This window comes from Medicago truncatula, chromosome 4 (assembly GCF_003473485.1).
Source record: "Medicago truncatula cultivar Jemalong A17 chromosome 4, MtrunA17r5.0-ANR, whole genome shotgun sequence".
Lineage (NCBI taxonomy): Eukaryota > Viridiplantae > Streptophyta > Magnoliopsida > Fabales > Fabaceae > Medicago > Medicago truncatula.
Window position 1 is genome coordinate 50,816,736 of NC_053045.1, and position 10,827 is coordinate 50,827,562.

At 34.8% G+C, this 10,827-nt stretch overlaps 2 protein-coding genes across 3 annotated transcripts; one reads left to right on the forward strand and one right to left on the reverse strand.

The window, feature by feature from the left end:
- Positions 1 to 487: 487 nt before the first annotated feature.
- On the forward strand, positions 488 to 2,774 carry LOC11426371 (putative F-box/LRR-repeat protein At4g15060). Of its 2 annotated transcripts, none has more exons than XM_024782262.2 (4): positions 488 to 814; positions 1,073 to 1,979; positions 2,064 to 2,198; positions 2,380 to 2,758. In XM_024782262.2, exons 2-4 carry the CDS (start codon positions 1,077 to 1,079, stop codon positions 2,464 to 2,466), a joined length of 1,125 nt encoding a protein of 374 aa, XP_024638030.1. In that variant the 5' UTR covers positions 488 to 814; positions 1,073 to 1,076; the 3' UTR covers positions 2,467 to 2,758. The 2 variants fall into 2 exon arrangements, with proteins under 2 accessions (XP_024638030.1, XP_003608851.1); XM_003608803.3 differs by having other exon boundaries at positions 489 to 814; positions 2,349 to 2,774.
- An 18-nt stretch (positions 2,775 to 2,792) lies between these two features.
- Positions 2,793 to 7,405, reverse strand: LOC11426372 (argininosuccinate synthase, chloroplastic). The gene is made up of 10 exons (XM_003608804.4): positions 7,218 to 7,405; positions 7,003 to 7,055; positions 6,854 to 6,893; positions 6,114 to 6,255; positions 5,834 to 5,882; positions 5,484 to 5,666; positions 5,100 to 5,174; positions 4,828 to 5,013; positions 3,911 to 3,999; positions 2,793 to 3,539 (listed from the first exon to the last, which is right to left on the reverse strand). Exons 1-10 carry the CDS (start codon positions 7,282 to 7,284, stop codon positions 2,987 to 2,989), a joined length of 1,437 nt encoding a protein of 478 aa, XP_003608852.1. The 5' UTR covers positions 7,285 to 7,405; the 3' UTR covers positions 2,793 to 2,986.
- Between the last annotated feature and the right edge of the window lie 3,422 nt (positions 7,406 to 10,827).

Here is a 10,827-nt window from a genome sequence, read left to right on the forward strand (position 1 = left end):
ATGGAGTAATTTAATACAATTAACAATGACTTTGAATGTTATTAATCATGATTTCTAAATACAAATTAGAGGAATGCTAGCAACACTCTCTTTTGAGCACTATATCTAGCACTCACTCTTTTATTGGGTGAAATCAATTTATGTTTCACACTTTGAAAATGGAACCCACATAAAGTGGTGGGACATACATTGATTTCACCCAATAAAAAAGTGAGTGCTAGAGAAAGTGCTCAAAAGAGAGTGTTATTAGCATTCCTCTGCAAATTATTATGGTTAATAGATGTCGTGAATATTTTGAATATATGCAAATCATGTATATTTGAACACAATTTGAATAGTTGAAAGATCTAATATGTATTTGAAGGAAAAAAAATATATGTTTAATGGTGTTAAAAAATATGGTTGATGACGTTAAGTGAAGTGAAACATTAATGAGTTGCAACAACTTGCTATATAATTTATCCATCAAACGTAACTAACCACATATTTAAATCACATCATATAAATCATGATCGATAAATATATTTTTTGTTAAAAATGTAAGCAATACAGATTGCAGAGCCAGTTCCATTATGCTTGGAATAGAATCACTAAATTCCTAAGCAAACCAACCATATTAAATGTCAAAAAGAAAATAGTAAAAAAAAGTAAAAGGTAACTTGAGTTGAGGTTCATCAATCATCACCAACGGAGCATACTCCGGATCTTCTTCTATCCAAAAAAAAAGTACAAGGTTATTCTTTGAAGATCACAACAATTACAAGGTTCTTCAAACAGTTCTCTCATTCACAAATCACAAAGAGAACATAAAGAGGTAACTACTCATTTTCTTGCTTTCTTCGCCATTTTTCATTTTTGTTGGATAAAGAAACTTGTTTATTTTAATTTTCAGAAACATTTGTGTTTTATTTACATAGGATGTATAATTTGATGACATATTGACAAAATTAAGGAGGTGTCATTTAGTTATTATCATCAAAGTTTCTTCCTTAGATAATATCAATGAAATTTTCTTAATATTAAAATTGTAATTTTATGTATTAGTCTAATTTCTTATCTTGATAAAATTTAGGATCATGCAAGATGGAACTAGCAAGGATGGTAAACAAAAGAGAGCAAAATCTAATAATGAGAAAGACTATGAAGAAGATATCATAAACCAATTACCAGATGGAATCCCTATAAACATTTTAGCAAATTTACCAATAAAAGAAGCTGCTAGAACAAGCATTCTCTCAAGAAAATGGAAAAATCTATGGACATATTTTTCAGGAACCTTAGAATTTGAAGGTTCGCCGATTATGAAAGACATGATAAAAGATCTTAAAAAGGTTACAGGAGGGCGTTTACAAATGGCAATGGAAATCATGTATGATGCTGAAAGACAAACATATACAAGTTGGATCAATGAGTTGTTAAGTTCACTTCAATGTTCCACTTTACAAGGATTGAAGTTTTGGTTTCCTATGAAAAATGTTAGTGATATTGATAACTGGATTCACTTTGCAGTTCAAAAAAAGGTTCAAAAGCTTGAACTGTATTTTGGTCATACAATTGTTTATGTTCTTCCATTGCACATCTTTAAGGTGGAAAGATTTAATTCCTTGTGTGTTTTGCGTATGAAATCGATTACCGTGACCGACGAAATGCTAGAGTATTTAATGTGTAACTGCCAATTACTTGAAACATTGAGTTTAGTTGATTCAAGAGTTCCAAAAACTATGAAGGTTTCAGGTTCATCATTGAAGTTGAAATGTTTAGAATTGGTAAGATGTTGGGAACTGACAAAAATTGAAATTTTTGCTGAGAAATTAGTATCATTCAAATACTATGGATCACATTTGGAGACAGAATTCAAGAGTGTTCCATGCCTTGAGGAAGCCTCTTTTGGAGGATCCTTTGTGGAGTTTGTTAGAGAAAGCTTTCTGCCACAAATAAAAGTGCTTAAACTGGATATCACACAAAACTCACCTGAAGTGGTAAACTTCCCTACCTACCTTTCTTTTCTTAGGCTGGTTTGCTTATTATCAAGAGTGATATCTATTTAACTGTGTTATTTTCAGATTTATTGGTTAAGTCAACTTCCCAAGTTAAAAAATCTCAAGCATTTGGAGCTGGTTGCTTGTGCTGATGATGGCATTAGTGCTTGTGTTATGTTATTGAAGGCATCACCTTCACTATGGAGGTTAAAAATCAAGGTGAACATCCTTGTGTCTTTAGCTTTGTTAATTTCTGTCAAAATACCCTAGAATTTTTGCATACTTCTAGTTCTAGCACCTTACATTATGTAAGGTGCGTCAAGGCTAGGATAGTTGTGAATTTGAATATGCATTTTTTATATGTTGCAGATGCTAAATACCAAACCAACTTATATTACAGAACATAAATTCACAATGGAATGTCATTATAATCTTAAGGAGTTGGAATTGGTTGGGTTTTGTGGAGCAGCATGTGAAGTTGAATTAGTTATGTACATTCTTGAGAATACAGATGAACTCCAGAAAATAACCATTGATACAAGGTTACCAACTAAACCAAAATTGAGACCTCTGGATGAGGAGCACTTCGAAACTTGGGATCTCGAAGAAAAAAAAAGGTGTGCTTGGCGACTGAAGGACAAAATACCACCTTGTATTGAATTTGTTTGCCTTTGACAATAATTGTTCAAGCATCATAAATTTTTTTTATTGAGAACACAAAATTATTACATTAGCAGAGTTTCAGCTCTTACTTATTGAACGATAAAACATTTAATTAATGATAACATTCCTTAATCAGTGTACTATTACAGGTACTCAGTTAACATTTGTCATCCTTTTATTAAAGTTGAGGTGATCCGCTAACAATTCAAAATTACTATCTAGTTACAATCCAATTCCTAAACAACAAAACTTAAATAAATAACAGATAAAACATTTTTGTTGTTTTGTGAAACAAAACATGTCCTTTTAAGACAATCAAATATGCTTTGAAATGAAATCAAGGCTTAAAGGCCCTGTTCAAGCATTGCCCGGACCTTCAATGGAAGACCGTAAAGCCGGATAAAACCAGCAGCATCAGCTTGATCATATATCTCACTACCCTCAAATGATGAGATATCTTGCCTATACAGGCTAAAAGGACTCTTCATACCAGCTACAGTAACAGAACCTTTGTACAATTTCAAAGTAACGGAACCTGTTGTGGTCGCAGTAATCTTCTGCATAAAGGCGTCCATCGACTCACGAAGTGGATCAAACCATCTACCAGCATACACTAACTCTGCATATTTAAGGGCTAATGTATCTTTCACCTGTATTGTTTCTCGATCAAGTGTCAAAGACTCCAACTCCCGTGCTGCTTTAAAGAGGATAGTCCCACCAGGAGTTTCATAAACTCCACGGCTCTTCATGCCTACAAGCCTATTCTCAACCATGTCGATCCGGCCAATTCCGTGCTTTCCACCTATCTCATTGAGCTCAGCGAGTAAAGTTGCTGGTGAGAGCGTCTTGCCATTGAGTGAAACGGGAAGTCCTGACTCAATACCAATTTCCAAATATCTGCAAGAAATAATGTGTGCTTTAAAAAAATGTAAGGTACAACGTCCAAAACCAATAGTAAGCACCCTTTTTAAAAGCATAACAGAAACTTGAACCTGTATATATAGTTGGGCCCTGTTTGGATAAACAACTTAATTTAATACTTATAGCATAAGTGTTTATCAAACTGTTTTTATATAAGCTATAAGTTGTTTTCATAAGCTATCCTTGAGAGCTTATGGAAGTAAGCTAAAAGCATCTTATGGACATATCATAGAATGTTTACATAAGTTCTCCCAAAGAGTCTCAAAGGTGTTTATGCCAGTAAATAAACTCAAACAAGCCAATCCAAACAGATCATTAGTTAGTAGAACCATGAGAAGGAAGCTTACTCTGCTTGATCTGGAGCATCCTCCGGGTCTACAGACATCATGTACATATCCTTCTTGGGTTCATTAGCCGGGTCTTCCAAAATATCACCCTTTAGTGACACAGATTGCATATATCAGAGAAACAGTAGCATCTCACTCCCAAAGATAAACAATTTTAGACAATAGATAAGCAATTTCATAAAGCACAATCCTAGATCAAACCAAAGATAAGCAATTTCGAACGATATAGCATAGAAATGATGCAGTGCCTTCCCTTTGAGGATTTATATGATCTCTTGAGACCGGTAACAAATGATAGGATTTCTTTAAATGGTTCTAAAAATATATTATGTTACACACATTTAGAAACAAATTACAGTGAACCATAATTTTTTGCCTTCAAAGATTCAAGTGTCATCACACATAAGATCTTAAGAGTTTTGTTGTCACCAATTTAGTGACCCCATGTCATTTTGGTCTATCTGCTACAGAATGAATGAAGGCCATCTAACAAACATTAATGTGGCGAGTAGGTCAAACCCATATGTGCTTCCAAACATGCAGACACGGGTATATTAGCATCCTTTAGACGGCCTTCCAACAAAGGATAATTAAAGGACAAAATTAATAAGGAACTAAATTGATGACTAAAATATTAGACTAAAGTGAAGATATTTGTGTGGATAATCACAGGATTTTTTGACATTTCCCAGAATCTATTGATCTCTTAGGAATTTGTATATCTTGCTTTGATAATATTACGAATATGTGTTCTTATAGACCATTCTTTAAAGGACCAACTCTATTACTTTGAAAGGATCATCTGACCTTGAATTCAATAGCAGCCAAGACCCAATGAAAAAACAAACAAATCATTAAACTCGGTCAACATTCAACACTACAACTAGAGCTAGATTGAGGATAACCACAAAGCATACCTCATGGCTAAGATGCCATAGGTTCCTATCCCTGCTATAGATGGATTTTTTTGTCACCGGAACAGGAACGTTATGCTTTTTAGCGTACTCGATGGCATCTTCTCTCCCTGTAATATCCCACTCCCTCCATGGAGCCACAATGTTTAGCTTGGGGTTCAGCGCAAAGAAAGTGAGCTCAAATCGAACCTAAATGTTTATAAAAAATAAATAATTCAGTCAGAAATATAATTGACATGACAAAGTACAGTAACTATAATAGTAAGAAGACATGCCTGATCATTTCCTTTCCCTGTACACCCATGGGAGACAGCATCAGCTCCAACTTCTTTAGCAACATCCACCATGGCCTACCAGTCAGCACGGATCAATCAGTACAACAACCACAGACACGGGGATAAGTATGTTCCACTATCATCGTCAATTACAACTACTATGAAGCAATGGCACGGACACCGGACATAACATTGACATGTCAACCGATTATTATTTGAAGAATGGAAGAAACTGAATATAAATACATGTGCCAGTGTCAGTGTAAGACACTGGCACGTGTTGGACACCGGACACGCCTTTAATCTGAAGTGTTGGGTGTACATATTTACAAGCAAAAAGGTTTTACAAGTTGAAATGAAATATCAAACTTCAAGCCGAAGTACCTTTGCAATTACAGGACGGGCCATTGAGGTCCCAAGCAAATACTTCCTCTCATAAATGGCACCAGCACGCAGGCAAGGAAATACGTAATCTTTAACAAATTCCTCCTTCAAGTCCTTTACGACTAATTGGGAGGCTCCACTGGCTTTTGCTTTGGCTTCCAAACCATCCAATTCTTTTATACCCTATAGGAAATTGATTTTGTTACCGGACATGTAGCACATCAACAATAAACTAAGTAAAACAAATTCTCCTGGCCGGATATTTACAATCTTATAACGCCTCTTCCAATAACCAATTTAGACAGCATAATCATGATTAGAAGAAATAAATTTGAAAAGTAACAACGTACTTGGCCAACATCAGCAGTGAAGCACACAACATCACAACCGTAATTCTCTCTGCAGCACCAAAATCATTAAATAAGATAATATAACAAGAAAAATTTTACAACAATAGGTAACTTCTAAATGGTTTCTAATCTTTATTTACCCATTCCACTCAAAATTAAACTGCATCTCTAAAATCTAAATTACTGAGCATTCTTTATTCAGAATATACAAAGGAGAGGATTGTGAACTTGTGATGGAAATCTAGTTGAAAAATAAAAAAGAACAAGGCAACATATATACCTCAACCATGGGACAATGACTGATGTGTCTAAGCCACCACTGTAAGCAAGTACAACCTTATTCAATTTTCCACGCAAGCCACTACCCTTCTTGGCTTCGGAAACTTCAACATCTGTATCACTGTGCGATACTGCCTTTACAACTGCATGTCATGAAAACTTCTATAGCATTACAAACATTAAACTTAACTATCAAACGACATCTAATCAATATAATCAACTGGTGAACACACAGTTCCTCCACTGAATTTATCCACTTTCAACATCGACGCAAATTACACTCTCCATAAATTTATTTGTTTATTGCTTTTATGTCAATAATTATGTTAAGAAAATGATCATTTTCAAAATCCAAGTGAAAACAGATGAGTCGGTAAATTTCCAACATATAAAGAATAAAAATGGAGAGACACGTCATTTTAATACCTGATAAGGTCTTAAATCTTAATTAAAAGATTCAACTACAAAGAACAATAGAAAATACCACATGCTAATGAATAATTCTGTTTTAACTTAAAAATATGGTTTTAAATTGCGGTCCACAACCGCAGTATAACATATTTTGAGGTCTCCGCAACGGCGTCACAACTCACAACCACAATTTCGACCAAATTTTGCTGCAATACAAAGGTTCACAGCGAATGGAAACTAAACTGATTCACCATATTTATAAATCAATCAAATAAAGGCAATGCAAACTACATACAGCTTTCAATGGATCTTGAGGCAAAATAATCTCACCTTGAAGTCTACCGGCAGCAACACCAGCTCTTGGTTTCAGCTACACAAATACCAACAAAAACATATAATAAAAAAAAGGGTCAAAAAATATGAAATAAAAGCATATATCAGTAAACTCTAATAATAAAGTTTGAACTTTTAAAGATCACCTTTTTGAATGAACATGGGTTAGCCATCCAAACCCGATTAAACAGAATATTCTCTGCAAATAACAATCAAGGAAACAAAAAAGATAATGAGATGTTGAAATGTAATGAAAATCAATAAAGGGTCATGATAAATTGTTAATAACATTCAAAAAATGGGGTGTTTGAAATTGTTAATAGCATTTTTGAAAGAGAGTGAAATGAAAACGAAGAAGAACCTGTTGCATGAAGGGAAGGAGTAGGAGTAGCGCATGGATGTGAAGGAAATGCTTTCAACTGAGCCATTGGTGAAGTGAACAAGAACAACTTCACAACCTTTTTTTTGTTTGAAAGAACAACTTCACAACCTAAGTGCTTGCGTGCGGCTTTTGTCGAATACTGTGTGTTTGAGCTGCGTCGCAGTGTTTACAAGGGTTTTACAATTTTCATTTCGTGGAAATGACCAAATTGGTCCCAAAAGTTTCAACTTTTTTTTTTTCGAGGGGACCAAAAGTTTCAACTTTGTTCACGGGATGTGTTTGGTTTGCAAAACAGCAAGTACTCGACAGAACAGTACAAGATAGAACAGTACAACATAAGGATAGAACAAATTTTTTATGGCATTGAGTAATTTTTTGTTTTATACGATTTTTGAGGGACAAAAATGCTATTTTTGTATTTTAGACAACTTATACGTGGGACAAGTTGTGCTGTGGTTTGGTGAGGGACAAAAATATGAGTTTTTGTCCTGTCTCTTGCCCCCAGTTTGTCCTGTACCAGAAACAGTTTTACAAATCAAACACCGGACAACTAGAGTTGTTATGTCATGTCCTTCATTTCTTAGCAAATCAAACGCACTTTAAAATAAGTTTTTTATATGAGCTTCGCTTGTTATTTATTCATCTGTAACTTTATTTTTTAAGTAGACGAAGTGTCAAATATCGTTCAAACTCACATACACAACATGTTGATAGTTGAAACTCGAGTGACGATATTTAACGTAATTATATCAGCTGATAGTTGAAACTCGAGTGACGATATTTAACGTAAGTATATCAGCATCGTTAGTTGAACTAAATATAATGATCATTTTTCAACTTGGTTTTATACAAGAAAAATCTTTATTTCCGGTTGATCCCCTCTCTCTAAAAAACAACTTTCCAGCCACCGCGTTATCTCTTCTTCCCTCAAATCCAAGCTTTTTCTTCACACCATGTAGGATTCATAGATGGTGGTGCGATTAGCTTCAACATATGCACCACTAATGGCCCCCTCTTTCTCTGACAGTGCCTCGTTCTAGCTTTTTCTTTGTTCGTCGCTTCGAGATCTATCGTTGTATGCAAGGATTTGACTATATTTTGGTTGGATTCAACTTTTATTGGGTGGTTGCAGACGTACTGTCCATGGTTCGCCTCTTTATGTTACTACAGGTTATGGGATTTGCCTCCTCCACGCATAAATATTGGGGGTTGCAGTTGTAGGTGGAGTTGTCGTCGTTGTTCTTCAAGTCTCGGGTTTGGGTGGTGGTTTGCATCGGGTTTTCTGCATTTTTTGTTTATGTGTTCATATTGTTATATGTTCGTACAATCTTGTTTGTTTTTATGTTTTTGTGTTTCTGATCAGAGATTTGGTGGTAACAAATGTGGCTTCTTTTGCGGTGGTTCGGTTTTTTAAACTCGAAAAGGTATGGTTTTATTAATCTGGAAAGGCTGCTTGGTTACTAATTGGTAAAGGTCAGAAATCTTATTGGGATAAAAAGTAAAATAAAGGCTTATTTGATCCAATGGTCCCCTGATTAATTTCAAATTTTCATTTTGATCCCACAATTAATAAAACGTACGTTTTGGTCCCTCACTTTTTCCTCCGTTTGCCAAATAAATCCTGACTGTTAAGTTTAATTCCAAATGTCTACGGTGGATCAACATTATATATAGTCCACCGTAGACCCTATTAATTTCTTTAATTTAAACTATTCGATTTATTTTTTAAAAAGGGGAGTGTTAGATCATGAATGTCCATTATATGTTATGGTATACCATCAATAACTACTATTTTCTGCATTTGTTCATCTTCTTCCTCCATCAACATATCATCTTCATCATCAATCTTCATAAAAAATCTCAACAAAAAAAATACCAGAAAACACAAAATCAAATTAACCCACGTCAAACCCCATTAATTAACCAATTCATCAACAATCTTCATGTTACCGTCACTTCCGCCACCGTCGTTGGTTTACAGGATTTACAGAATTACAGGATTTTCCACCATCATCAATCTTCATGTTACCTTGATTTATAGGAATGAGACATCGTCGTCGTGTTCCAATTTAGTTTGTCTGATGTTTTGGTTAGTTTTTGTCATCGTGCGGTCATCGTTGTTGTTGTTGTGGTAACCGTAACCGTCGTTGCAGTAATCTTCCCCGTCGTTGAGTTCATCTTCAACGTTAACGTTGTTGTTGCGTTCCCCATTTCCCCTCTTAGCGCGTTCCAGATCTTTCTCATCCTGCTTCATGGCTTTCTTCTTTCCCCCACCTTCCACCATCAATTCCGGCAAAATCCACAACCACCAACAGTTCCGGCGAAAGACCCAAATCGTTTTTTATTGAAATTTTTTGAGGGGAAGGATTGAAGAGTAAAGTTTTAGATAATGGAGGTTTGGGAAGATGAAACGTGAGGATGGATAGACAAGTAAACGTACATAAGTTGTTTAAATGTTAGGGTGATTGTGATACAATTGATTCTGGTTTTTTTTTTCCTTTATTTTTTGGATTTTTTTTAATGAATGTTGATGAAGATGAAGATGAAGTTGGGGGAAGAAGATGAAGAAATGGAGAAAAAAATCAAGTGTTGTTGACTCACTGAAGATACAGTAGATATGCATAATCTAACGATCCTCTTTTAATAAAAAAGATCAAACGGTTTAAATAAAAAAAGTGAAGGACTGTCACTAGCAGAACTTTTATTGTTTTGACAGAAAGGAATTATTTGGCAAACGGAGGAAAAAGTGAGGGACCAAAACGTACATTTTATTAATTATGGGACCAAAATGAAAAATGGTAATTAATTAGGGGACCATTGAATCAAATAAACCTAAAATAAAAGATGGATTTGGGGAAAGGAATGGTAAAAGAACGCGTCACATTCACTTCCAATCCAAGAAGGAATGATAAGCCTTGAGGAATCGCCACAATGGTAAGGAAGCCATTGATAAGATTCGATAAACTTGGTTCAATCCAGAACCAAAAAGAAGCAAAGCTTCACAACACACAAAGTGTATTTTTTTTATCAAAATTCTACCTGTTATTCATTATTTTCGCCCCCTTTATATAGGTAATAGGCTAGAATGCTGAAAAACTTACAATTATATCAAGATTAATGAAATAACTCTTATGTGGCTAATTATTGCAAGGAAATGTTACAAATTTATTGGTTTTGATTTAGGTGGCTGTTACTTTTGGACAATTTTCAGTGTCCTCTCTCCTCCACTTTATGCTCTTCAACTACATTAACTGTGTTTCACCTCTTTTGCTTCAGCTCCTTCATTTAATCACGTCCTCCAGTTTAATCCCATTTTACACCATGATATATGCCGATTTTGCTTATAAGTCCAACATATGAAATGTAGATGAATTTGTACCCTTTCCAACGCTTCAAAGATCACCTCAATCGGGATTCCAGAGCTCTAGATATGATGAATACAAGACATATACATAATGACCTACGAAAATAACAATTTGAACCAAAAATAATTTGATTCTTTTATTCCATAATGAATTTATTATTCTTGTAAAGGGAGAACATCTTAGGATCACATCACTAATGTGTTGATCTTGTCCCTTGATCTGGG

What these genes read in the sequence shown, in the direction of transcription:
- LOC11426372 (XM_003608804.4), bottom strand. Translation starts at nt 7,284, where the DNA reads ATGGCTCAGTTGAAAGCATTTCCTTCACATCCATGCGCTACTCCTACT. An exon ending in ACCCATGTTCATTCAAAAAG is followed by an intron (nt 6,894 to 7,002) that starts GTGATCTTTAAA and finishes GTATTTGTGTAG; the next exon opens with CTGAAACCAAGAGCTGGTGT. An exon ending in GATGCTCCAGATCAAGCAGA is followed by an intron (nt 3,540 to 3,910) that starts GTAAGCTTCCTT and finishes TATTTCTTGCAG; the next exon opens with ATATTTGGAAATTGGTATTG.
- LOC11426371 (XM_003608803.3), top strand. Translation starts at nt 1,077, where the DNA reads ATGCAAGATGGAACTAGCAAGGATGGTAAACAAAAGAGAGCAAAATCT. An exon ending in CACAAAACTCACCTGAAGTG is followed by an intron (nt 1,980 to 2,063) that starts GTAAACTTCCCT and finishes TGTTATTTTCAG; the next exon opens with ATTTATTGGTTAAGTCAACT. An exon ending in TATGGAGGTTAAAAATCAAG is followed by an intron (nt 2,199 to 2,348) that starts GTGAACATCCTT and finishes TATATGTTGCAG; the next exon opens with ATGCTAAATACCAAACCAAC.